At 43.2% G+C, this 27117-nt stretch overlaps 2 protein-coding genes and 1 long non-coding RNA gene across 6 annotated transcripts; 1 reads left to right on the forward strand and 2 right to left on the reverse strand.

Moving 5' to 3' along the window:
- Positions 1 to 350: 350 nt before the first annotated feature.
- Positions 351 to 14108, reverse strand: akt2l (v-akt murine thymoma viral oncogene homolog 2, like). Of its 4 annotated transcripts, none has more exons than XR_014734561.1 (15): positions 13961 to 14108; positions 12563 to 12709; positions 10507 to 10635; positions 6624 to 6735; positions 6214 to 6367; positions 5946 to 6077; positions 5664 to 5729; positions 5507 to 5575; positions 4319 to 4441; positions 3989 to 4117; positions 3691 to 3905; positions 3181 to 3268; positions 2691 to 2793; positions 1855 to 2487; positions 351 to 1822 (listed from the first exon to the last, which is right to left on the reverse strand). XR_014734561.1 is itself a non-coding variant. In XM_084683971.1 (14 exons), the coding sequence occupies exons 2-14, from the start codon at positions 12606 to 12608 to the stop codon at positions 2408 to 2410; spliced, it is 1446 nt and encodes a 481-aa protein (XP_084540097.1). In that variant the 5' UTR covers positions 12609 to 12709; positions 13961 to 14108; the 3' UTR covers positions 351 to 2407. The 4 variants fall into 4 exon arrangements, 2 of the variants coding, with proteins under 2 accessions (XP_084540097.1, XP_084540098.1); XR_014734562.1 differs by having other exon boundaries at positions 351 to 812; positions 1032 to 2487; XM_084683971.1 differs by having other exon boundaries at positions 351 to 2487.
- On the forward strand, positions 12773 to 26745 carry LOC146246440 (uncharacterized). Its single transcript, XR_014734563.1, has 3 exons — positions 12773 to 13043; positions 13984 to 14039; positions 26211 to 26745. It is a non-coding gene; the product is annotated as an uncharacterized LOC146246440 (long non-coding RNA).
- On the reverse strand, positions 14289 to 25071 carry vaspa (vasodilator stimulated phosphoprotein a). The gene is given in 13 exon segments (XM_084683425.1): positions 14289 to 15605; positions 15865 to 15922; positions 16045 to 16117; positions 16525 to 16567; positions 16683 to 16725; positions 17112 to 17160; positions 17414 to 17470; positions 17472 to 17524; positions 17825 to 18107; positions 18499 to 18565; positions 18691 to 18871; positions 19186 to 19357; positions 24861 to 25071. Coding segments are annotated over 13 exon segments (1122 nt in total). The 5' UTR covers positions 24866 to 25071; the 3' UTR covers positions 14289 to 15567.
- Positions 26746 to 27117: the final 372 nt, after the last annotated feature.

Here is a 27117-nt window from a genome sequence, read left to right on the forward strand (position 1 = left end):
CAATAAAGGTTGTCATTTTAAAAGTTGCCTGGCAAAGCGTTACAGTTTGGACAGAATTGAAATGACCAGGAACTTTAGCTTCTTAATATTGACCACTGATTTAATATGCTTTCTAGCATTAAACTTTTAGGTTTGGACAGTTCGCTTAAACTTTTTCCTCCTTTTCCTCTTGTGGCACCAATACTACTTGAAAGATGTTCAGTGACAGAAAATCATGAAGACCCCTCAAAACATGGGACCCATGCGATTTGTTATGGAATCAAAATCATGTTTTCCACTACACGTATGAATGAGAGTATTTCAGGTTTCAGGGCAGTTAAGGGGAGGGGGTGAAACACAAAAACAAAACATCATGGTTTCTTTTTTAAATGATTTCACACAGCACAAATGGACACAAAGGTAACATGACTGAACTCCTAGGCCTATGGCATACAGGGCAGCTTTCTGCTTGTAAGGACCCTGTGCAGGGCGTGGTCAGGGTGGGCAGCCAAGCTGGGCAGCCAAGCTGGGCAGCCAGGCTGGGCAGCCAGGGTGAGCAGCCAGGGTGGGCAGCCAAGCTGGGCAGCCAAGCTGGGCAGCCAGGGTGGGCAGCCAGGGTGGGCAGCCAGGGTGGGCAGCCAAGCTGGGCAGCCAAGCTGGGCAGCCAAGCTGGGCAGCCAGGGTGGGCAGCCAGGGTGGGCAGCCAAGCTGGGCAGCCAGGGTGGGCAGCCAGGCTGGGCAGCCAAGCTGGGCAGTTTGTTTACATTCACCACACCCTGGTGTTGAGTTACAACAGGGCCTGTAATCAGAGGCTTCATGATGCCCCTCTGCTCCTAAACAGTACAGCAGATGAGACATTTTACCTAAGTCAGAAAGATAACATTTATACACACACGCACACACATTTCTCAACTTAACGTAAAATTAGGTCTGTTGAAGTAACTAAGTGCTGATTGATGTAATGTAAATCACAGGGCTGGTGTGTTTTGATTGAAGACCAACAAGATGTGACCTTCATTAAAAACGTATTTCATAAAAAAATATCTGTCTACCTTGTGCAGTGAGGGATTCCCAATTCCCAGTCATTTCTGTGGCACTTTGTTGATTTCATTAACAACATTCAGTCAAAGCCAGAGCTGTTCATGAGTACATGTTCTGGTTACAGTTCGAGGCCATCTCCTGCATCCCGTGTTCCTCAGTAGATTCTGACATGTCAGCTGCGTTGCATCATCCCCATGTTCTACTATGTCACCATGTCGTCTCCAGACGGCAAGCATACATCAATTACACACACACAACGCATTCTCTCATTGATTAAAATGTGGACGTTCAGTTTTGATGCTTTCTCTCTTCGCAGACCTCCCCCTTCCTCCTAGCCTCCTAGTTCCAAACCTCCCCTTCCTCCTAGCCTCCTAGTCTCCTAGTTCCAAACCTCCCTCCCTCCAAGTCTCCTAGTTCCAAACCTCCCCTTCCTCCTAGTCTCCTAGTTCCAAACCTCCCTTCCTCCAAGTCTCCTAGTTCCAAACCTCCCCTCCCTCCTAGTCTCCTAGTTCCAAACCTCCCTTCCTCCTAGTCTCTTAGTTCCAAACCTCCCTCCCTCCTAGTCTCCTAGTTCCAAACCTCCCCTTCCTCCTAGTCTCTTAGTTCCAAACCTCCCCTCCCTCCTAGTCTCCTAGTTCCAAACCTCCCCTCCCTCCTAGTCTCCTAGTTCCAAACCTCCCCTTCCTCCTAGTCTCTTAGTTCCAAACCTCCCCTCCCTCCTAGTCTCCTAGTTCCAAACCTCCCCTCCCTCCTAGTCTCCTAGTTCCAAACCTCCCTTCCTCCTAGTCTCTTAGTTCCAAACCTCCCCTCCCTCCTAGTCTCCTAGTTCCAAACCTCCCCTCCCTCCTAGTCTCCTAGTTCCAAACCTCCCTCCCTCCAAGTCTCCTAGTTCCAAACCTCCCTCTTCTCCCTGTAGACCAGTGCCATCACCATGGTAACAGATCATTCCAGAAAAGAACACTTGCGAATCACAGAGAAAGAGTATGTCTCCTTATTAAGCAAAAACTCTGAAATATGGGTAATAATTTGAGTGTTTCTTTTAGCTCCAGCAGTTGTGTGTTAATGTAAAAAGAAAAAGGAAAATGAGAGGAATTGAAAATCAAGACCGAGTCCCATCAGCACGTACAAGAAACGCAGAAAGGAGACAGCGATATTCGTCTGCAGGTGTGTCCGTAGGTGCTAGAGCTAGTCCCGTATGTCCTGCTGACCTTGTGTGCTGCAGGGACAGCCAGGTCTGAGGGTAGTGTGGCTACAGTTTATACATAACATTGTGGTGGTGAGTTTTGGCACAGATCCCACCAAGACCAATAAACCACCAGTTTATGGCATCATCAGATTCCAGTCTTCGATACGAGCGTGTGTGTGTGTGAGATTTGTTATGGGGGCATCACTCTCTTATGCTGGCAGAGTATGAGAACTGGGGAAAGTGGGCAGGTTGGTTAGGGTCCTCACAATCCAGATTGTCATCTGGAAGCACAGAAGAACATTAGAATGTTAACAGTTTCAAAGTTACTGTAAAGATCAGTGTAGATCACCATGCAACAGGAAAGATCAGTGTAGATCACCATGTAACAGGAAAGATCAGTGTAGATCACCATGTAACAGGAAAGATCAGTGTAGATCACCATGCAAGACAGAAAAATAAATACAAAAACACGTTAAGTACTTACATTTATCTGGAGGTGTGAGGGTGATGGTCTGTGCTGTGAACTCGTCGTCAAAATACCGGGTATCGGTTTCAGAAGTCACCTGAGGCTTGAAGGGCGGAGTCAGCTGGGAGGAGACAGCCAGTCAGGGAGGACACTGCTTAGCTCACATCAATCACACAGCTCTCACAAGTTACCTTGTGGAACTTAATATAAGTAAAGTTTTGTTTACTCAACGTGTACATTATGCTAATTAGGTGATTACGTACATAAAGACCCCCCTGTAAACTTCCAAATGTTGTATATCCCATTTGATTCAAATATCCGTTACCTTGTTATTATTATTATTATTCTGTTGCACAATAGTGTGAGTAAGCATTGTATTGCTCACAGTTAATACTCCCAGCTACTTTCCTGTTATTCAATTTAGGTTTTACTCAAACATTCAAAAGACATAGCCCAATGACGACAGATCTAGGAAACCCATGACAACAGGTGCCAAGTTCTCCCTCACCTTCCTCTGCAGAACATCTTGCCAGTTAATGGTGGCAAAGAACTTGTGGGTCATCACCTCTTTGGCATCATTCGGTCCACCGCCTAACCTGTCATCAACAGAAAGACAGAATAAGGAATCAGAATCAGGCTTGACCCCCTGAGGACCACATGCTCTCTAATTAACCATCATATTGTCCATTTCTCCAGGGATGTTAGATAGCGAGTACACGCCTCTATCAAACCGCACATATAAAAGGACATTAATTTGTGAAGCTGTTTGTTAGACCAGACCTGCAGAGCTAACCCTATTCCCAGCAGACCCGACCTGCAGAGCTAACCCTATTCCCAGCAGACCCGACCTGCAGAGCTAACCCTATTCCCAGCAGACCAGACCTGCAGAGCTAACCCTATTCCCAGCAGACCCGACCTGCAGAGCTAACCCTATTCCCAGCAGACCAGACCTGCAGAGCTAACCCTATTCCCAGCAGACCAGACCTGCAGAGCTAACCCTATTCCCAGCAGACCAGACCTGTGCTTGGGGTCCTTCTTCAGTAGGCCGGCCAGCAGGGCCTTGCCTTCGGGCGCCAGGTTCCTGGGGAAGCGGATCTCCTCCATAAGGATCAGCTCGAACAGGCGCTCATGGTCCTGGTTGTAGAAGGGCAGTCGGCCGCACATCATCTCGTACATGACCACGCCCAGGCCCCACCAGTCCACCGCCCGACCATAGTCGTTGTCCTCCAGCACCTGTGGAGGGAGGAGAGGGCTCGTCTGATACACTGGATATCTTGGAGAACATCCCTATTGTCTGACGAGCCTGACGAGCGTACCTCTGGTGCCAGGTACTCTGGAGTGCCACAGAAGGTCTTCATGGTGGCATCAGGGGTGATGCCCTCCTTGCACAACCCGAAGTCTGTGATCTTGATGTGGCCGTCCTTGTCCAGCATCAGGTTCTCCAGCTGGAGGCACAACAGCGTTTCAGAGATAGACACATTCTGGTGCTATGTGAAATATCAAACTTTGATTTTCCTAAATGTTGAAAAGAGATTAAAAAATAATAATAATCCCGTATGACTATGCTTTAAATGTATTTTGTGAAAAGGAACATTTGAAGTCATGTCAGTGAGATGTGTGGGACCAGTTAACAGCAGTTCTGCTACCTTTAAATCCCTGTAGACAACATCACGAGAGTGAAGGTACTCCAACGCAGACACAATCTCTGCGCCATAGAAACGAGCTCGGTCTTCTGTGAATACGCGCTCTCGAGACAGGTGGAAGAAGAGCTGCGAGGACAGGAGTCAGACAACTTCATGTAAGCGTCACATTAAGTGAAAAAACTAGAGGTGGCATGTGACTATGGGAGTAAATGATATTGGTGACTGTATGTGATATAGTTGACTGTGTATATGATATGGATGACTATGGAGTATATGCAGTGTCCCCTATGATGATTTTACCGTAGCGCCCCGCCATGGTTACATTTCTGCCGCCATGGTATCAGAATTAGAGCTGTACAAATTTTTTGACCGTTTATCAGCCTTGATTGTTAGAGCGCATGTCGGAGAATAGCACAGACGCGCTTCACAGCGCAGTTGAGATTGCGCGTGTGCGTCCTTGAGAACTAAGTCGTTTAACTTATGTTGTCAGTTCATTTAAGCCTGTTATTGTATTATAGACTATAGACTATTATATAGTCTATAGTTCTTGCAAATTTAAATTCCTAGGGGATCCTAGGGGAAACACTGATATGATATAGGTAACGGTGTTTATGATATAGCTGACAGTGTTTATGATATAGCTGACAGTGTTTATGATATAGGTGACTGCAGGGTATATGATATAGATGACTGCAGGGTATATGATATAGATGACTGCAGGGTATATGATATAGATGACTGCAGGGTATATGATATAGATGACTGCAGGGTATATGATATAGATGACTGTGTATATGATATAGATGACTGCAGGGTATATGATATAGATGACTGTGTATATGATATAGATGACTGCAGGGTATATGATAGAGGTGACTGTGTATATGATATAGATGACTGCAGGGTATATGATAGAGTTGACTGCGTATATGATATAGATGACTGCAGGGTATATGATAAGAGTTGACTGCGTATATGATATAGATGACTGCAGGGTATATGATAGAGGTGACTGCGTATATGATATAGATGACTGCAGGGTATATGATAGAGGTGACTGCGTATATGATATAGATGACTGCAGGGTATATGATAGAGTTGACTGCGTATATGATATAGATGACTGCAGGGTATATGATAGAGTTGACTGTGTATATGATATAGGTGAATATGGGCTGTGTTATCACCAACCTCTCCTCCGTTGGCATATTCCATAACAAAGCACAGTCGGTCATGTGTCTGGAAGGCATATTTCAGGGTCTGGGAGACAGAGCGGATGATGAACAATCTGACAATGTTTCCTGTATGTAAATCGTGTGTAACAGGTGTGTGATTGGCTAAGACTTACAGTGAGAAAGGGGTGCCGTGTGTTCTGCAGCACTCTGCTTTCTGTAACTGTGTGGGCCACCTCATCCTGGACATCAACACAGTCACACGGGGGTTAGCCTGGCCATTTAGAATACACACACCCATATTCACTGCACTCCAACATACATACATAAACTCATGTACTAACCCAACTAACTTGCACGTCCAGAATATGTAAACAGACAACAAGAATAATCTACAGATCCAGTAATGCAACAGATTCTGCTGATATGTTCAACAGAGCCCTGAGACCCAGTCTTACCTTGGCAATGATGACCTCCTTGCGCAGGATTTTCATGGCGTAGTGAACACCGGTGGACTTCTCCTTAACTAGGATCACCTTCCCAAAAGTTCCCTTGCCCAGCAGCTTCAGGTACTCAAAGTCGCTCATCGTCTGATAACACAGTAGAGCTGGACCTTAGCCATCTTATAGACCCATTCACTCGTTTTCAAATGGCAACATAAATGAACAGGTGGCACACACCATCAGGCACGCTAGACAGATTCTCAGTCACTTGAGACACACTTACCACTTTAGAGCTGCTTTTGGACATGGCCACCTCCATCTCCTCCAGACTGCAGTCGCTGGGAGAGTGGAACAGATCCATGGGTTCCTCTTCCTCCTCCGGTTCCCTCCTCTTTAGACCGTTAGCCACCGCCTGGATGGACCGGATCCACTCCTCTCTACACACACACACACACACACACACACACAACGCTACAAGGTTATCCAGCAGTTTCGGCAACACCTCAGGCATGTAAACAAATCGTATACTTAACAACCTTGTCTCCTTCCCCCTCATCTATAGCTAACAGCATTGTCTCTCTCCCCCCTCACCTATAGCTAACAGCATTGTCTCTCTCCCCCCTCACCTATAGCTAACAGCATTGTCTCTCTCCCCCCTCACCTATAGCTAGCAGCATTGTATCGCCTTCTTACCTCTCCTCATTGTTCTCCACGTGGAAGGTGCGTTCGATGACAGTGGTCCACTGCAGGCAGCGGATCACAAAGGTGTTTGGGCGAGGGCGCTCCGTCTTCATCAGTTGACACTCTGGAAGCAGGTAGAACAGGAAGCAGGTAGAACAGGAAGCAGGTAGAACAGTTACAACAGTATTCACACAACAGCAGGTAGAACAGTTACAATAGTATTCACTAGTGCTGTCAAACGATTAGGGCTGTCCCCACTCAGTTGACTAGTCGATTTTCTGGTCGATATGCTCGAATATGGTGTAGCCAAAGGCCGAATTATACTTCTCCGACTCCGTTACGGACAGACGGACGGACGGATTGGTTGAATTTATACTACTGCGACCGCCCTGCATGCTGAACACAATTCACTGCCAGAAGAGTAGGTGGCGCTGTACTGCGATGCTAGCTAGGTTATCGAAAAGTCGGAGCAAATTTTCAAATTAGCCGTTTCATCAATAAAATAAGTACATTTTCAGCAACTACACTGCCCATTTCTCGTCAAATTTTTATTCAGATGCTGATGTACTGTTTAGCTGAAATATGAATTGTAAAAACTTTACAAGCAATGGCGGTCAAAGGATTCTGTTCGTCCTGCTATCACGGCAAAGCCGCCCCGGCCCCTGACGCAAGCGGTTCTTAATACTGACCAATCACAGCCAAGGGGGTCTCCGTAGCTACAACGGATGGTTAGAAAATTCAGGAGGTGCACGTCAAGCTCTCTGAGGCTCTCCGAGGGCTGACAGAGAGCCCGTAGAGGGCGTTCCACGGAGACGAGGGCGTTCCCATGTGTCAGTTTTTCGAAAAACGCAGAAGCATATATCGGCCTTAAGCCTGGCTGCCAGCCCAACTTATCCCCGCCCACAAAAATCTGGTCGGGAAGTTGGGTCTGGAGTAGCTCATCTGCGGAAAAACTATATCCGAACAGGAGCTGTTCGGACCAATCAAATTGTCAGAGCGGGCTTTATACAATGATGGACAGATGATTAACAGTAACATAATCAACAACGTCACCAAAGAGCGCTTGGGTTGAATTTGTTTTAAACAAACAACATATTACGTTGTTCTGGTTGGTTGTTGGTCTATCCAATTGAGCGAAGAGGCATTTGTTTTACGAGTTCGGTTGAAACACGCCCCATAGTCACAGCCCAACGGAGAGTTATCAGACTCATATTCTGACTAGAATTATGAGTATGACAACGTCAGGCTATTGTAGCCTACCACCTGAAAAATGCAAGTTGGCCTAGCCCTACTTTGCTCATGCTAACACGCTGGGTTGAAAAATGAATATGCCTATTATAAGAATCACATCCAAATCAAATGACATCATCTTCTCCGGCCAAGACAACAAAATATTTCTCTGTTGCACCATTCCCCACTCAGCATCTACGTAAATTCGCATGCTGCAAGTTCAGGCAGTGATAAGTGCACTCTGATGATTTGCATGTACTGGACAACAGTTTCTACTCTAGGGCCAGGATTCTGAGTGGACACTGATATGGACATTGATTCACTGCACTCTAGTCACTTATACACTGTCACTTTCAGCTACTGGTTGCACTATCAGCAACATTGCACTACTGTACTTCGCCATCAGGCTCCTGTATGGTCATTGACAGTCACTGATCTGCAATTTTGCACTATTGTACTGTACTCCACCTAGGTTAGAATAGGTTATAGGGTAGTAATAGGTTTTATGTGCATTTAGGGTTAGTATAGTATATTATGTATTGTTATCTGTATATTTAGGATTTTTTTATATTAGGGTTAGTTAGTCGATTATTTATTGCTATCTGAATATTTAGGAAATTTCACTTATTTAAGCTCAGCATAGATGTAAATTATGTTCTGTGTACTTATATGTTATGCCAGGTGCTTGCGTTGTCTTGTCTTAAGAATTTCAGTGCCCAGTCTGACCTTGTGTTGTTCTGTGTACCTGACAAATAAAAGACTTGATGCTAAACAAACAATATTTTTAATTTGTAGTACATTGTAAGAGATACTAAATACCATCGGTATTTGGTTAAAACAGGACTGGTGATACAAGTCTTATTATTAGTAGGCTATTAGCGGCTGAATTTACAATGTCCAGCAGCCATTGAGTCAGATCGCGAAAATGTTTGTATGTTTTTTTTGTGTGAAAAAAAAATAGCATTTCAAATTTTGATTAGACGATTTTCAGACGTTTTAGTCGAGTCTTGGTCGACCAAAGAAAATCTTTGTCGGGGACAGCCCTACAAACTATTAAAATATTTTATCGCGATTAATCGCATTAATGTCATAGTCAACTCGCGATTAATTGCAATTAATCGCACATTTGTATCTATTCTAAATGTTATTTTTTCTCATTTTAATGCTCTTATCAACATGGAAAAGTGGATCGGATTGCTTAGTGCAAATGCCTGGCTTTTCGCATCAGATGTGTGCTTGGCCATCAAGTGGCATTTCAGACTGGACATGCTGCGATGATGGCTCAGCTTATAACGACAAAACACACAGATCCTTTTGGTCTTTATGTAAAGCACTTTGAGCTGCAATTCTTGTATGAAAAGTGCTATATAAATAAAGTCTTACTTACTTACTTACTTGTCAATGGAACCATTTGCCAACTTTTTTTTAAAGTAAACTTTCCATCCAGAATCTTATTGGCATCCATTTTAGCATCTCGCACTCGCCATCCACTCTCGGGAAACTTCCGGGTTCTGAACTGGTTGCAGTTCCCCTATAGTTCCATATGAGGGTGCTAACGAGCGAGTGCAGAATGAATGGAGATCTATGGAGCTACACCCCACAAAATCCACTTTTCTCAGGATAATTTTTTGTCTAGTAATCTGAATTCAAAGGGGGAAAGTCAGTCAAAAATACACACTGCTGGGTGTTAGATTTTTTGGAAGTCGCCTTTGTGTTCTAAAGCCTTTTAAAATGTCAATGACGTTATACACATCATAAGACCAGAGATACTGCTTCACGGCAAGCTCTGGTCTCTTCCTTTTTTTTCTCTCGAGGCATCGACAACACAGCTGACAGGTTAGGCTCTCCCTGTCAATACACATTCTAGAAAGAGTTTTGGCTTGCTAATGTTGTTGCTAATGTTGCTAATGCGCTGATATTCTGATTCTGCTTCGGATGCCATCAAGCGGGATCTCTGGTTGTAGTCAGTCCTTCACTAACCAATCAGCAACATGCACTCGCTCACAATCACCCCCAGTGGAACTCTGGTGGAACTGCAGCCAAATTCGGTACAATGGGGCTTAATAGGGAGTGGACAGGCTCTCCTTAAACAGGCTCTGCTACTATTCTTTAGCCGGCTCGCAAGCCCAAACAAGTGTGTGCGGCGTGCCTGTTGTTTTGTTTCTGGTATTAGTAGATCCGGTGTGGTGTTGTAGTTTTTCTAACGCCAGTAGTTAGGGTAAGCAGCATGTGAAAAAAAACAACAAAGTTTGCTAGGCCAAAAAGAACGTTAATCTCGCGCAAAAATAAAATGTACGGCGTTAAAATGGGTTTGTGTTAACGCCGTTAATAATGCGTTTAACTGACAGCACTAGTTTTCACACAACAGCAGGTAGAACAGTTACAACAGTATTTCACACAGCCACATTTTATGTGAATAAACCACCCTCTTGTTTGCCAGTGCTTCCCTTGCTGTTTCTAAATGCCACTTTCAGCTGCACACTAAAACCAACAGAGGTGTAATGTTCTGACACCGAGAATATGATCCTTCCGTAACCCCGCCCCCCCCCCCCCCCCAGGTGGATAAAACCGAGAATCGTTACACCCCTAAAAACCCAAGCAAAGGTTTGGTGTGAGAAAATCTACGATGCATTACACTAAAACGTTTATGTTGTGTGAGACGAACCTGCCACTGAGAAGTTGTTGAGGGGTGGTACGCTCTGGTCCGTGTGGTCTGGTCTCTCCTTGTAGCCAATAAAGGAACCATCACTCTTCAGAATGAAATACCTGGGTCTCCATGTCTTAATATACTCGCCTATAGGCAGAAAAGGTACTTGAAAACATCGATCTCATGCTAACAGACATAACCAGATTCAAGGACAAGTTGCTTTTGTCAATATTCAGAGAATATTTGGTACAAAACTGTGAGAAACAATAGACTCTTCATTACAATTTCCATCAGCCTACACACAATCTTATTATGACCCCAAATCATTTTTTTTTTTTCCACAAAAATAAATGTGACATCAGCATACTTAATCAGACTTCCTTATGACACTAAAGACAGCTCTGGTGCATCCTGCTTCCATTGATGTTTCTACAACTTATTTGGAGTCCACCTGTGGTCAATTCTAGGGCTGCAACTAACGATGATTTTAATAATCGATTAATCTGTCGATTCTTTTTTCGATTCATCGATGAATCGGATAAAAAATAAAATAAAAAAGCATTAATTTACAACCCATTTTTTCAAAAACACAACTGACAGTGCAAATTCACAGTGCAAAAAATCTTCAGAATGTGCACAAACAGGCACACAATTTTGAAAAAGTTATTATGGATTTAATGCTATTTTCCAAGATGAGCAATTTATTTGAGTTTTGTTTAAAACTATTGAAAATTGAAAGGTTGTGGAAGCAGGCCAGACTTTATAAGAATAATCTGGTGTTTATTTCATTGATTTTTTGGCACCATTTTGAACACATTTAAGATTTGTGAGGATTAATCTATTTTCAAAGATAAGTGATTTTCTATCATTTTATTTGAAACTTAATTGAAAAGGTAGAGGCTGTGGAAGTATATTGTTAAGATATTCTGGTGTCTGTTTGAGGTTTAATATTCCTAAAAATATTATAAAAGTCTACATTTTTCATGGCCTTTCCTCAACCTCCGCTGCACGCTCAACTTAACTTTTTTTAATACTCAAACATCCCCGCAACATATTGAGTGGCGTAATAATCGTGCGACATAACGATTCTTTGCAAACGCTTTTAATAATCGATTTTAATCAATTTGTTGTTGCAGCCCTAGTCAATTCCACCTATGGAGTCCACCTGTGGTTAATTCAATTGATTGTACCAACAAACACAAGATCCCAGTTTGTTGTGGAGACAACCAGGAACAGTCCGGGTCGCTCAGGACTCCAGAGGACCTCAGATGGGACGACATACACCAGGCCGCCACCTTTATGATGTAGTAGCCAGGTGGAAGTATAAGGCACATGCCAGTGTAACACCTAAAGTTTTCTGACTATAAGAAACAAAACTGTGGTCTGCAAAAACTGAACCCTTTAGCATGAATCATCTGATCTACAGTAACCACAGTAACCACAGTAACCAAGTACTAGGGCTGGGCGGTATGGCCTAAAATGTTTATCACGGTATAATTCGTAAGCACTGACGGTATCGGCATTTTTCACGATATATTAGTTATTCTTAAAATGTCATGACAATGCAATCCGCACTGCAGCGGCTAATCTACTGCATTCGAGGGACTTGGATTGGGTAACTCCGGTGTGTCAGTGTCACATGAGTTGAATTTTCCAAATTGCAGCGTTTAATTGCCACAGAAGATCAACTTCTCAGTAGCCTACCCGTTCAACAGTAGCCTACGTTTATGGGATTGCAAAAAAACTGTTAAATATTTGTAGAGTTGGCTTTAGCTATAACACAGCTTGTATACGTTCCTGGAAGGACAAACCTGAGCCAGACCCTGGAGCGACACACTCAACCTAACAGACCTTGAGGATCTGCAGATCCCCAAACAAAGGAAAGCTAAACTTGTACAGTCACCTGCACAGTCATTTATGATACCAGGGGTTTTGTTTGTATTTGGAAGCAAGGAAAGAATTAGTATACATTTTAGGTTAAGGTGTGGAATGTGGAAAAACTAAAGGGCTCCGAATCCTTTAAATGCACTACATGAGAACTGTTACATGTAATTAGTAGGATTTGGGTTCTCACCTCTCTTGTGGAGCCATCCTTCTCTGACTATGCTGATTTCATTCATGGTGAAGGTTGAGATGTTTGGACAGGTCAGGGATGGGGGTAAGGGAAGGGGAGCCTGGGAAATGGTTTGCCTAATCAAGTCTCAATGATGCTGCACAGCACCTGCAGATGAATAGGAGACAAATTACAGTTCTAGGCCCCACAATGTCCATGTCATGAATTTAATCGAATTGTTAAGTCTATTTGTAAATATATAGATCTGACATCTACATGTAGTTCTTTAACAGACTGGGTGTGGTTGAACTACCTAGTGATTAATATTTAGCCAATATATGACTAAAGTGAGTTTACTTGTAATATCCCACAATGACTAGATTGCTAACAAAACTTCACCTTTATTGATTAGGAAAGAGGAGAGCGCGAGGTAGCTTGCGGAAAATAACTGTCCGAAGTTTCTGACGTTAACTGTAGCTTGTCATTACAGAAGGGAAAATATGTAAGTATTCACATACATAGATTGATTAAATATAAACTATCTAGCCTACATGTTTTGAATCCATGTAAGTTTCTTGTTAGTGTTGTGTATCTGAATTCTGATCATGTTAGCTTTATTATTGCTCAACTAGCTAGTACGTTAAACACGTAGCTAAGCGAGCTACAGTACGTTAGCTAGTCCAGCTAACGGCGATACTGTAGTATCGCTAAGTCATGTCGATCAATTAAGTGCAAGTTCTATTTTGAAGCAGGCTGCAACGCTGCTACTGTACTGCTATTTTAGCAAACCAATAACCTCGTTGCTGGCAAACAACAGTAGAAGTTAGACAGTACTACTAATTACTGTAGTTACACGACCAAAGATGTAAGGTAGCGTAGCCACGCGTTACTTAATCAGACAGCCGTATTACATATATCATTTAGATTTAGCATAGTTAGGCTAGATATCTAGTCATGCTGCTAAACTATTTTGACTTTAGCACAATACGTCTCGTAGCTTGTATGCTACATTACCTGCTTGGCTGGCAAACCAACAATAATTTCAATGAAGGAAGTAGGCTAAGTAACCTGAGCATCTATAACCTGATTTATAATTAGACAAGATAAACGTGCAAGCATGGTATGTTGCTATAGCACCGGTGGCTCTAACTTTTGGTAACAGTATGCTAGCTACTGTAACGCTGTCAACTCAGTCTTGCTGTAGTAGCTTACGTGCTGTAATCCAGCCTTGCTAGTTAGTCTAGACATAGTGCTAGCTCCAGCTAGTTTGCTGCTTATGTCAGCATGCAAGTTAGGCTAACAAATCGGGTTTAACAATATTAGTTTGTTTCGAATTTGTTTATCATTTTCAATAAATGGCTACCAAACATGTAGACTATATATATTATTAATGGATAACATATTTGATCCTTTCTTTACCCCACGTTGTTCTTGTCGCAAAGGCAGTTTTGGCAGGCTAAATCCAGAACAGGCCACCATCAGAGAAGAAAAACATCAGGTAACTTATTTTTCTTTGGTTTAATGGCAGATTGCAACCAACGTTAAGAGGTGCATCACTGCCACCTACTGTTCAGGAGTGTGAAGTAGGCGGCCTACATAAGAAAGAATGGTGCCTATCCTAGGTATACAGTGTACACGTCCACCATCAAGACAGAGGAAGTAGTGCAATATTAAAATATCCATGGGAACTTCCTCTTCTTTTTGTCTGTAAAAGTTATCTCTATAGAAAACTCACTTTCAATGAATCCAAAATAACAATTATAATTTATTGAAAAATAAATCAAAGATACATTCCATTGTCATTTCCACAGTACTTCAGTTGGAAATAAAAACAATAAATGCATGTAATTTAAACATTGCTTGAAAACAAGTATATGCAAATGTAGGAGAGCTAGAAGGTGAGAGGCAAGATATTAGAAAAGTTAATTGGCCTCACTGGTTTGATAAAGGTTCCAAAGTCAGTGAACATAATGGGTATACTGTAGGCATCTTACATAACAGCCAGTGATGCACAGCAGTAGCCTGCACTGCACCAGCATCACAAAGGGACAGTCTTCGAATGCCCCACCTCTCTCTCTCCGTATCCACACCTTCTCATGTGGCAGGAATGGGTACAAAATAGAATAGATAGAAGAGATATCTTTTCCCTTTTAGTCAAACAACCTCCAATCATGGCAAGCTGGAGGAAAGTGTGCATAGGGAGTCAAAGAAAAGTCTGACAGCCACTAAAAAACTAAAAGAAGAATTTCAACTTTTGAAATTCCAGTATTTCCTTGAAATAGTTTGGCTCTTATGTTGTGTATCATACTTAGAGAAGTACTTGTTTGTAATTGTAACAATTTTTCCAAGCCAGTTTGAAATTCTGCTCATTTGGTATGTCCCTGATTGTAAACAAGCACACATTATACTGGATTATATATTTAAAGGGGAATTTTGGATGATTTAGGAGTCTAACCTTGAGCACACAGATGCCGTTTAGTCCAAGTCCCTAAGGAACAGTTTATTTTCAGTTTAGTTTAGCAAAACTCACTCAGTACTATGAAGTGGAGGTGAACACTTAAAAAGAACATGGCTCTGTGTTCTGACCAAACTAGCTTCACTGCGACTGAAATACAGACTGCTGAAAAGGCTTATTTCCAGAACTCGCAGTGCCTTACTGTGTCAAACAGTGCAGTTCATTACAAAATATACAAAACCCTATTTGCAGCAATGATGTCCACATGGTTTAGGTAATCAAGACTACATTAGAATTTGAAATGCTTGAAAAGTATTAGCATTGTATTTACTGATATTCCCTGAATTCTCAGAACTGAGTGGTAAGGCCAGAAATTCCCCAAGAGCCAGGCACAGGTGAGATACAAGAGGACTGATACAGGAGACGATAAGGAACAGATGATATTGCTGGAGTGCAAACAAGAAGATCAGCTAGCCTAAACAGTGCAAAAAATATTTATATCAGCCATCTGTTCATTTCTCGTTTAGAAATATTTTCTTCATTATCTTGTTGATCGGCCATTTGCCAGTGGTTACATAGGGCCTCTCCTTTGCAACTCCTGGATGAATGCTAAAAGACGAATAACGTGGAGTTAAAATGAGAGGCAGTGAGGGAGAGTGGGTTTGGTGACTGACAAATTAATGACTGCCCACTGTTAGGGTTTACTGTGGGGTACAGGGTTAGGGTTTACTGTGGGGTACAGGGTTAGGGTTTACTGTGGGGTACAGGGTTAGGGTTTACTGTGGGGTACAGGGTTAGGGTTTATTGTGGGGTACAGGGTTAGGGTTAGGCTTTACTGTGGGGTACAGTGGCTCAACAGGGCACTCACCTTCAATAATTTCATCTTTCACTTTATGGAGTTCTTTTTTCACTTCCTCTAAGATATCCTATAGACACAAAGCTATCATTAGCAACAACAGATAATCCAAGAAAGACAATTACTACTTTGCATACCTTTACGATGAATTGATTTAATGTAAGTGAACATATGAAGGGAAAGAAGGCATGCCTGTTTGATTTTCTCCATGTCGGTTTCTCCACTTCCTGTGCTGCTGTCTGCATTGCTGTTCACAGCTCTAATCCTGGTAGGAAAAAGAGAGATAGGGAGACGAGAGTTCCTCTTCCAGATAAATTACCTAAACCAAGAGAACCAGAACCAGGGGCCTTGCTGTCTCCATAGCAACTGTTAAAGCTTCATAGAAACTGTTAGTGGTGAATGAAACTGTGCTGTGGTTGAAGTAACATAGAAATTCAACATATGACCCATGAACATGGTAGTATTTTTACCCAAGGATGCCAGTTGTTGATATATGTTTCTCATGTATTCCTTGTGACATGTCGTTAGGACCACACAACATGGGGTTAACATTACATTGTGTAGTTTTGAGTTAACATTACATTGTGTAGTTTTGAGTTAACATTACATTGTGTAGTTTTGAGTTAACATTACATTGTGTAGCTTGATACACTGTGCAAGCATGGGTCCTACCTGGGCATGGTGGCAGATTTCTCCCAAGATCTTTTGACATTGTCTGTTGATTATAAGAATTCAATTGATTTAATATATCACTTACTCAATGTATTTGTACATACAATGACATCATCATTCAATTGAATCAGAAATATAAAAACAAAAGATCCACCCACCTCCTTGTCCTGAAGATCTGGAGCTGGAGGAGTCTACATCTTCCTGGGGTTAGGGAGACAGTGGGGGGAACTCATGTTGTCATAATAGTCTGTGACTTTGAATGGAAATTAAATGAGTGTGAACTGAGTTCCAAACCTAATATCCTGGATCGGGTTATGACAACACATCAGCCAAGTGTTTGGGCCTGATACTGGATGCCGACACACAGCTGTGTCTCATCCATCATCTCTAATTCCTTCATCTCTCATTCCGTCATCCCCTCATTTCTAGTCCCCTCATTTCTCATCCCCTTATCTCTCATTTCCTCATTTCTCATCCCCTCATCTCGACTGAAACCACCAAGCAGTTCCATGTTATGTGACAGTAACAGTGACCAGTGACATGTTGAGGATTTACATCTGAGCAAAGATGATTTACAGGACACTTACGTTTCCCAGCTCATCTTTCTTCACGACAGGAACATCTGAAGCTTTCCTCCTGCACAGCAACATGAACACTGTCAGCCTTTGTAGCCTGGTGTTTCTCTTTCACTCAACCAGGAACCAAGCTCATCAGCTCTCTCTCTCTCTCTCTCTCTCACTCTCTCTCTCTCTCTCTCTCTCTCTCACTCTCTCTCTCTCTCTCTCTCTCTCTCTCTCTCTCTCTCTCTCTCTCTCTCTCTCTCTCTCTCTCTCTCTCACATACACACACACACAGTCTCACATTCAGTCACCAAACAAGCATGGCTCACCGTCTTGCCAGAATGGCACTCATTTCTCCCATCAGACCTCCTCCTCCTCCCCCCCCCTCCCCCTCCTCCTGAGGCTGCTTTGGCAGCAGGGGCATCGGCACTGACATCATCCTGCAGACAGAAAGGGATCATGACAAGGAGATGTTCTTGGCATAAACGTAATTTTTGTTTTGGTTTTATGATTCTTGGTTCATCAGCCTTTTCCATTCACACTTCCATTGACATTGTGGGTCTCTTCAGTGAGCAAAGTACAAAGCAACAGAATAGGGAGTGTGTTAGAACTGTTAGAGGTCTCATACTTAGATATCCATACATAGATGAATATGAACTGAACCAGTCACAAGCACACTGCATTCATCTGTTTCTTGCCTGTGCTAGTTATCTTGGATGAGAATATAGAGGAATTTTCACCTTGGGCACTTTGCGCAGTTTGGCTCCAGACAAAGCTGCAGCTAGCCCCCCGTCCCCCCCGCCCCCTCCTCCAAAGGGCAGGGGAGGCGCCGCTGCTCCTGAAGTAGGCTGGGGGCCCGCGGAGGGTGGAGGGCCAGGAGGTGGAGGAGGAGCAGGGGGGGCAGGGGGGGCAGGGGGAGCCGGGGGGGCAGGAGGGGCACCACTGGAAGAGACTACCGTCTGTGGCTCCCTCTCCTGCCCCTGGGTCTCGTGCCCCTGGGTCTCAAGCCCCTGGGTCTCCTGTCTGGGAGTATAGAATAAGTTACAGGTTGTAGACAGACACATGCGCACGCGCACACACACATGCAGTCTTACCAATAGAAATATCTCGACTCTACCAGTATTGCTTGTTGTGTTTTTCTGATGACATACCAGGGTCAAACCAATTACCCATCATCATCCTCCACCAATCTAGTGCTTTTAGCGATGCATGGCACAACTCAATTCCTTCAAGAGACAACTATCCCTGACTCATGTCATATTGTCACTTGTAACAAGTTAGTCTCCCTCCAGTCTGACCACATGAGATCACCTCCCAGTCGGAGATTACTAGTCGCACACATCTGAGCAGGGACAGTTGGCTGAAAAGGTTAGGTAGTTTCTGCATAACCATGCTTAACCCTAACATGGGGCACCTTCTCTGGGCCTCCTGCTCCTCCAGGAACGAGCCATTCTGAGCAGGTTGGGGCAGGGATGAGTAACCTGCAATGAGACACACCAGAAGACATCAGGAATTTCTGAAGTAAAAAGATATGTTGTATTAAAATCCATATAGGATGCCTTAAGTTCTCCTAAATCCTTGTTGAGTTTAGTGAATAAGGTGTGACCTGAGTCAGCCAGTGCGCTGACCACCTCCAGAGCATGCATCATTCCACTGGCGAAGAGGGTGGCGTCCTCTTTACTCCCGAAGTTTAGCCCCCACACCTGCCTGGCGTCTCGCCACTGGTGGAAAGTGGGAGTGGCCTCGTTGTACTTGAGCCCTTTGACAATTGGGCAATTGATCACCACCTAGAACCAGACAGCGCCAATTGAATGAGAATTTATCTCAAGATTAGTGTTTTTTCCCCCTACACACACATGCAAGTGGTTGTTACGTGTGAGAGTTGGAGGATCCTAGTTCGTACCCCAGATAGGCAAGTGAGGGAGAAAGGGATACTGACGATACGCTGACAAGTGTAGGAAATGCACTAAGACTGGATCTCACATTCAGTGCAGTATGTTGCTGCACTGTAATGTGTCAGCTCACGAGCATGTTGAGTCTGACATGCAGAGACATGAGCCATCTTCTGCATCCTTTCTTGCTGGTCTGGCTGCATCCTTACCTGCTGGTCTGGCTGCATTTTGCGTCCCACCACTCTGAATGTGTTGGCTGCAGGGTTGTGGTAGATCTGCACCCGGCTAAAGGCCTGCCCTCCCGCCCCAGCAGGGACCCAGCGCTTGTTGGCGTCGTCATACAGCATGACTGTGGCCCGAGCCTGGCAGATACTAGACTCACTTGAGGAATTAAATGTTGCAAAGTAAAAGGAGGGGAGACAAAAATAATTTTGAGAAAAAGAGGACCTTCAAGACAGATGAGTGAAAACCTGAAGTACAATGAAGTTTGTTGTTGTGTTTTCATCATCTCATAAGAAACAATGTTTGACCACAACTACTCATATGTAAATGTTGATTAGCTATTGTTGTCACAACCATAAGAACATCTACTTTATATAGAAAGGATGAAAAGATCATGGGTTAGGGCTAACCTTAACCCTATGTACATTACAGATGCATTACAGATTACAGATGCTGCTTGTCTACCCCCTCCCCCCATTCCTGTTGCAAGTGTTTTTGTAATGTTGTGTTGTAAATGTTTGTGGGCTTATGTGCTGAAGTTTTTGCCTGTTCCCACACTCCTCTACGAGCATTGTATGGGGGTTGCCTTTTTCTCTCCTCCTCTCTCCTCATGTTATGCTTTACTGTAACCTTTTTAGTTGGCGCCACTAATGGCTGCCTAGGTAGGCTCTCCTTCCAAAGTAAATTCCGTGGCTGTGCAAACTTTCATGGCAAATAAACATCAATTCAATTCAAATTCAGATCTGGGAGCTGTTTGTTAGTTGTTGTGTGCCACAGGGTCCTGATGATAGAGACATCTAGCTGTGTTGCCGTGGTCATAGAGGAGCTCTGGCTGCTTCTGTCCCTGTGCTCGGATTCCAGACATGATACAAACTCGACTTCCTCTTTCTAGACCACTTCCTGCTCTCAGCCCTGCCTGGCAGGGGACACGGGTCCATTCACACTGTACAGACACACAAAGTCATGTACTCCAGGTACATGCATGCACATGCCTTTGCATGCACATGCCTTTGCACACAAATGCCCAAATAAGACTTGTGCTGGGAACATTAAAAAGCTGGGGATAGGAAGGAGGAATTCATCTTTGATACCAGGGTTTAAAACCCTTGTTGCGATAGGAGATCTTCACACATCTGGAGAAAAGATTTGTTTTTAACGTGGAGATTTAGTAGATCACCATCTGTTCAGTTCAACCTCACTGTCCAAGGACCTTGGTAAGTGAGATTGCAAAGTCAACAAATCTTTCAATGGCAACAATATTTCCCTTTCCTGACTAGTGTTCATAAATGAGATCCATCCCTATTTAGCTGAAAACAAATGTCAGGCATGAAGAGTGTTCAAGCTGATGGGGGATATGGGCTCTCCAGAGCTAGAGTTAGAACAGTTAGGGTGTGGGTTCAAGGGCTCTCCAGAGCTAGGGTTAGAACAGTTAGGGTGTGGGTTCAAGGGCTCTCCAGAGCTAGGGTTAGAACAGTTAGGGTGTGGGTTCAACGGTTTTCCTGAGCTAGGGTTAGAACAGTTAGGGTGTGGGTTCAAGGGCTCTCCAGAGCTAGCGTTAGAACAGTTAGGGTGTGGGTTCAAGGGTTCTCCAGAGCTAGGGTTAGAACAGTTAGGGTGTGGGTTCAAGGGCTCTCCAGAGCTAGGGTTAGAACAGTTAGGGTGTGGGTTCAAGGGCTCTCCAGAGCTAGGGTTAGAACAGTTAGGGTGTGGGTTCAAGGGTTCTCCAGAGCTAGGGTTAGAACAGTTAGGGTGTGGGTTCAAGGGATCTCCAGAGCTAAGGTTAGAACAGTTAGGGTGTGGGTTCAAGGGCTCTCCAGAGCTAAGGTTAGAACAGTTAGGGTGTGGGTTCAAGGGCTCTCCAGAGCTAGGGTTAGAACAGTTAGGGTGTGGGTTCAAGGGCTCTCCAGAGCTAAGGTTAGAACAGTTAGGGTGTGGGTTCCAGGGCTCTCCAGAGCTAGGGTTAGAACAGTTAGGGTGTGGGTTCAAGGGCTCTCCAGAGCTAGGGTTAGAACAGTTAGGGTGTGGGTTCAAGGGTTCTCCAGAGCTAGGGTTAGAACAGTTAGAGTGTGGGTTCAAGGGATCTCCAGAGCTAAGGTTAGAACAGTTAGGGTGTGGGTTCAAGGGCTCTCCAGAGCTAAGGTTAGAACAGTTTGGGTGTGGGTTCAAGGGCTCTCCAGAGCTAGGGTTAGAACAGTTAGGGTGTGGGTTCAAGGGCTCTCCAGAGCTAAGGTTAGAACAGTTAGGGTGTGGGTTCAAGGGCTCTCCAGAGCTAGGGTTAGAACAGTTAGGGTGTGGGTTCAAGGGCTTTTCAGGATGGAATGGAGGTTAACTTAAATCTTCCTTTGATAACACAACCATCTCATGCCATGTTCCCACAGTCCCTCAGCCCCTCTTCCTCCCACATGCACACAGTATAGTGATAGCTAGTTATAGCTCACCCCATTTCCCCTTTTTATGCCAACTCATACGAACACAATCTGTCCGTCTGTTTCTGCTAAAACTAAACTTGCTTCATTCTACTCTTTCTTTCAATGCTCTTCTACAGTCAAGCTCTGCCTAGCTCTGCCTCGCTCTGCATTGCTCTGCCTCGCTCCCAAAAACATCCCGGTCTTATTAAAATATTTAACTTCTGTCTAAAAGCACCAGATAATTATAGGTTGCTTTTAGTTTCCTGAAAGTGCTAGTAAATAAATTCCAGCTTTTAAGAATTGCTTTCCTTGTGTGGGGTGACACAGCAGTGCCATATCTAGTTTGTCACACCACCAATAGTCCCCAAGGCCGACATGCTGTATGACAGTAAGCAGTAGCGCCGCCGTGGAGGGGGGGGGGGGGGGGTAGGGGTGGCCACGGCCCCCCTGAGAAAATAGCATTAAATAACATTTAAGCCTATAGAAACCACAGTCTACGATTGAAAAATGTTGTCACAGAAATCTCCACACTCAGATCCTGACACCCCTGTGTCACCCCTCTCCCCACAAGAGGTTACACTGGGCCAGGTGAGAGTGCAGTCTATAGCCTAACGTAGATAACGGTACGTAGAAGCCAATATATAAGTCTATGATAGAAGCTGAGGGAGCTTATCATCAATAAAGGCTAGCCCAGTTGGACGCTGCTAAGTGCAGGTACCAAGTTAAAGAAAAAAGTAGGCTAAGTACAAATATTCAATAAACTGTTTTTGAATTTTAAATGACCTACTTACAGTAGGCAACCTAGCTTACGTTGGTTAGCTACAGTAGTTGGTCAAATTAGGTAGTGCGAGTTAAATTTGGTATTTTGGGAGGGCTGACTGTCTTACCTTGCTAGCTAGTTTAGACAAACGAAAGGTTACTTCAGTCTAGAGAGAATAGCCTATTACTAACTTGGGCAATTCCGGCCAATCACACCGTGAGCGTATTTTGCTATGGTACGTCATTACAGCTCTGTTAAATACCATATGCGCTTTGTCTAGGCCTTTTTGAGGCAGGCGCTTTTCCAAATTATTGTTGTGTGTTTTGATTTTGGTGGACCACCCCAGGATTTTTCCTTGCCCCACCTGGCCACCCTTATGAAAAATGTCTAGGGGCACGACTGACAGTAAGGTTGCAATTTAATCACATTGGGGCATAGCCAGAAAAAATATTTTTGGGTAGGCCTGGAAAAATATGGATAGGCGTCTTTTCAGTTGCTTTTACTTATTTACTTTGCGATGTGCACCCGGTGCATAATTTATTGGAGATATTTTGTTTTGGGGTAGGCCTTAGAACAAATTGGGTAAGCCTGTTCCTACCCAGGGCTACCTGTGGCTACGCCCCTGATTCACATGCTTTTGTCTTAGTGTTTGTCTAGTTTCAGACAGGAAGCATCTGACCCCAAACATGCACACACACACGCACATGCACGCATACACACACACACAACAATACGCAACACCACAGACCTTTAAGACAAGCCTGTGTAGTGTCAGTGTAGGTCATGGTGCTTGTGTGAATAGAGGAAGAAGCTGTTACTCAGGTTTAGACAAAAAAGGAAACAGAATTTAGTTTGCTAATTTTTTACGAGACCTTTTTATCTTGTTGACACGAGTAGCAGTCATTTCCCCACCATCTCTGCATGTGAGGGCAGACAGTTTAATACGAGGGCCCTCAATCAGACTGATTTTGAAAGTAAAAAAGTAGCAGGCAATCCATGTGGGGGGAAAAAAAGCTAATCTAAAAAAAGCGGATCTTTGACCTTGCATACTTCCTGGTATCTAAAATATCACTGTTCACTGTGTGGACCTACTGGGTGCCTCAGAAAGACTTAGTAGAAGACAATTTCTGTGTGTTTGATCTGTTTTGTTCTTAAGGACTATTTCTTGTCTGGTGTTACTCTCTCCTTTCAGCTGATGTGTATAATCTCCCGAACACCAGAAATCACACTGCTGTTGACACTGATGGAAAAGTTAGCGAGGACTCATTCATACAAGTAGATGATCTTTATTTGTGAGAAAGCCCTACAATGGGAACAGGAAACAAATAAAAAAAACACTTTAAAATGTGCTGTGGCCACTGTGTCTGTTGTGTGTGTGGTTTACCAGCTGTTGCACAGACTCTGCACTGTGTAACTTTGACACAAGCTGGAAGAAACCACAACACGTTTCATCTTAGTGTCACAAAGTGAATGTCACACAATCTGGCCTCACTTCAACTTCCTCTGTCAGTGATGTAGTGAGCTCTAACACTCCCTGGACGCGGGAGTGTTAGAGCAGATTCAGATTCAGATTCTCTGATCACCTTATCACCCAGCCTGTCTCACTGTGTGCTACTGTACTCACACCATCATCTCACCTGGTGCTTGATCCAGAGACAGAGCAGAGGAAGCCCTACACTGTAGAGTCATGAGACGGCTACTAATCTGATAGCACACTAGTGAGGGGCTTTGACCACCTTCATGGCACTTTATGTATTAGAAGAGTACTTTTCTATTGCTGAGGATATGGTCTCTGTGATTACACCTTGATATTACCATTGTATTTGAGGATTTAGGTTGGGTGCTTATCTCTCGGCAACTGTGAAGCCCTATGGGTAAATGTTATTTATTTTATTTGACGATCATGTTACAGAAAGCAGTGTAAAGTGTCTGCCTAGCATATAACACAGTGATGTACAACTTTGTCTTAGTTTGACATGCATAACCAATGTCTTCAGGTCGTTAGGCTGATAGTTCATATCCTACCCTATGTATGAGCCACTGAAATATTGCCTCTGTTAATAATTGATTATTATTATTAATATTCTATATTGTACAATATATAAGTAAGGACAGAATTTGACAAACTGTGTCTGCCAACCAATACTCTTTTTACAATGGGAATACGAACATACATTAGGAAGTACTTTTACTACTACTATTATTATTAGGTTATTTTTATTTTTCAATTGCCAAATTACCAAATTTCCCCTTTAAAATTGATCAAATATATCTAGTTAACAGCTTTCGTAGTTATTATTTAACACAAGCACTAGCTGCCTTTGTGGTGTAGGCTACTGTCAACTTTGTCTGAACGGAACCCACGAAATTGTTAAATATATATTCAATAAAAACTGAAAATGCCACTTTTTCTGGAAAAATACACGACAGTTTACTGTGATCTATTCAAGAATAGCGTCACTAAAAACGTCTGAAAATTGATTCACGCCCTTACCTCATTGTAGAATAGGGAGAAAATTTCCGGTTTGAATCTAGCTTCTTGATTCCGGTTTACACGCCGGTGTTTCAATATAAAATGCATAAATATTATGAAGGTAAAGTCGATTGCCAACACACATCTGGCTGGCTGGCGTGCCACTGTGTTGGGCTATGCGAGAGGTGGGAGCTGCGCACACGGTCGTTTCCTGGTTTGGACCGGGAGGATGGATCATCCAGGCATGCTCGGTCGGCTGGCGGGAGGGGTGGGAGGGGGTTTAAACCAAATGTTGAATGTGAGGACAATTTTTCTGCGAAATGACGTCCTCAGTGTATGTGTTGGATGATGGTTTCAGAACCTCAGCAACAACTATTCTACATTTTCTCACGCACAATGCTAGTGGTTTCAGTGTTGTGATATAAATATCATAGGCCTATCATTACATGTAACGCTTCTCTTTAACCCTTTGTCTCCAAGCGGTCTCTCTATTCCCCATTTACCGAACAGTTTCTTCTAAGTGATTTTATTTATCAAATGTAAACTTTTTTTCAGGATTTATTGTCAAGTCAAAAGATGGAGGTGGACTGTGTAGGCTAAGGGATTTACTGAAGGGCAAAATAGATAAGAAATAGATGCTTAATTCTTCCCCTATCGGGAAAATGATGGCATTACAGCAGTAAATAAAGACAGGATGATATACAGCCTAAATGCAGGCTAAACACAGGGAAAATACACACAGGTGACAAACAATAGTTAAAAAGAAACGAGTAGGCCTAACATATGACCGTGCTAAAGTTGGATAGAATATCCAACAGACACCTGCAGACATCTGTTCCCGACTGGATCTTGCTTTGACCCGGGGTTCATAGATGGAGTGCATCTTCACAACGTTGGATTTTCACCAAGTGATCCCTGAGTCTTCACTGTGTTCATCCGGGGTTTAGAACCAATGGTACAACGGTGTTTTCAATCGGCCGCTCAGAAAATGCTCATAATTAGGGAACGTCAACACATTTTAGGCCTAGATGACACATTTGTACCTAAATATCTTTTGACACCAAATTAACTATAACAAATAGTAAACTATAACCCTACATGCATGTTTCACATTGTCTAATTGTCATATTGTCGCATAAGTGTATGCCTATTTATTGTAAAAGTAGTTTTGTTGTTAATTTGAATATAACTGTTTCTCATATTTTAAAATATTTTAGAATATTACTTATTGCTGCTTTAAATTGTTTGTAATCAATGGACACGTTGCACACCCTTTGGTTTCCAAAAGGCTTACCTCATTTACTGTAAATGTTATAAGATTGAGGATTTTAAGATCTCTACTGTCATGTGACTAAAACCATTTTACAATAGGTGTGTTCGACTTCATTCAGCAACGGCAGCACGACTGCCGGCTTCAAGTCAGACGGCTGCAGACGGCTGTCGGGGCCGCCGGCGCGGCACGAAGTCGAAGACACCTGGTGATTCAACTAGTGCACATGAAGCACATCTTTTGGCTATGGTGGCCAGTAGGCGTCACTGTTGACAAAGGTTTCAAGCATTTATAAAGACAAGTCAAATGTTTCAGTTGTTAGTTATTGAGAGTCTGGTTCTGCCCGCACCTAGAGGAGTTACAGTAATGAGGACTAGTAAAACATTTCCTTTGAATATTTGTCTAAAGTATCATTATTGTGTGGTTCCACACTACCATACTATTCATTATGGAAGAAACATTTTTTAATATACCTCAATACATAGTATGTCCGTAACAGGCCCCACTTCCCTGCATGCTTTCCCCTCCAGTACTACAAGTAGTGGTCATGTAATGAAGAATATGTCCTAAGCTTGTTGCATTGAACCGTGTGTATTTTGTAAGGGCAGCTGCAGTCTTTAATAAAAACAAAAAGTATTTCTGTTTGCTGTAAGTTCCTGAGTACATCTAAATGGATATTGGGTACCACATGAGTGTGACTGTCACCACTAACAGAAACATAGAAAACAGGATTGGGGTTCCTGTTCTCTTGCATCAAGTTCAGTTTGGACTCTATTCACCCTGACACAATCATTCACGTGCCCTGTCCTCATTGTCAGACAATTTATTTTATTGTTCAGCATGTTACTCTGACACCTGACAGATATATTGCCCATTAAGATCATAGTACCTTGAAAGACCAGAGTGCTTACATTACATCAACAACTCAATAGCAACTCTTCAAAATGTAACATACAAAGTAGAGACAGACTACAGTAATATATCCTGAAAGCCAGGAGTGTTAAGAGA

The sequence above is a fragment of the Hypomesus nipponensis genome, chromosome 20 (genome assembly GCF_054491055.1).
Source record: "Hypomesus nipponensis isolate SF chromosome 20, ASM5449105v1, whole genome shotgun sequence".
Classification (NCBI taxonomy): domain Eukaryota; kingdom Metazoa; phylum Chordata; class Actinopteri; order Osmeriformes; family Osmeridae; genus Hypomesus; species Hypomesus nipponensis.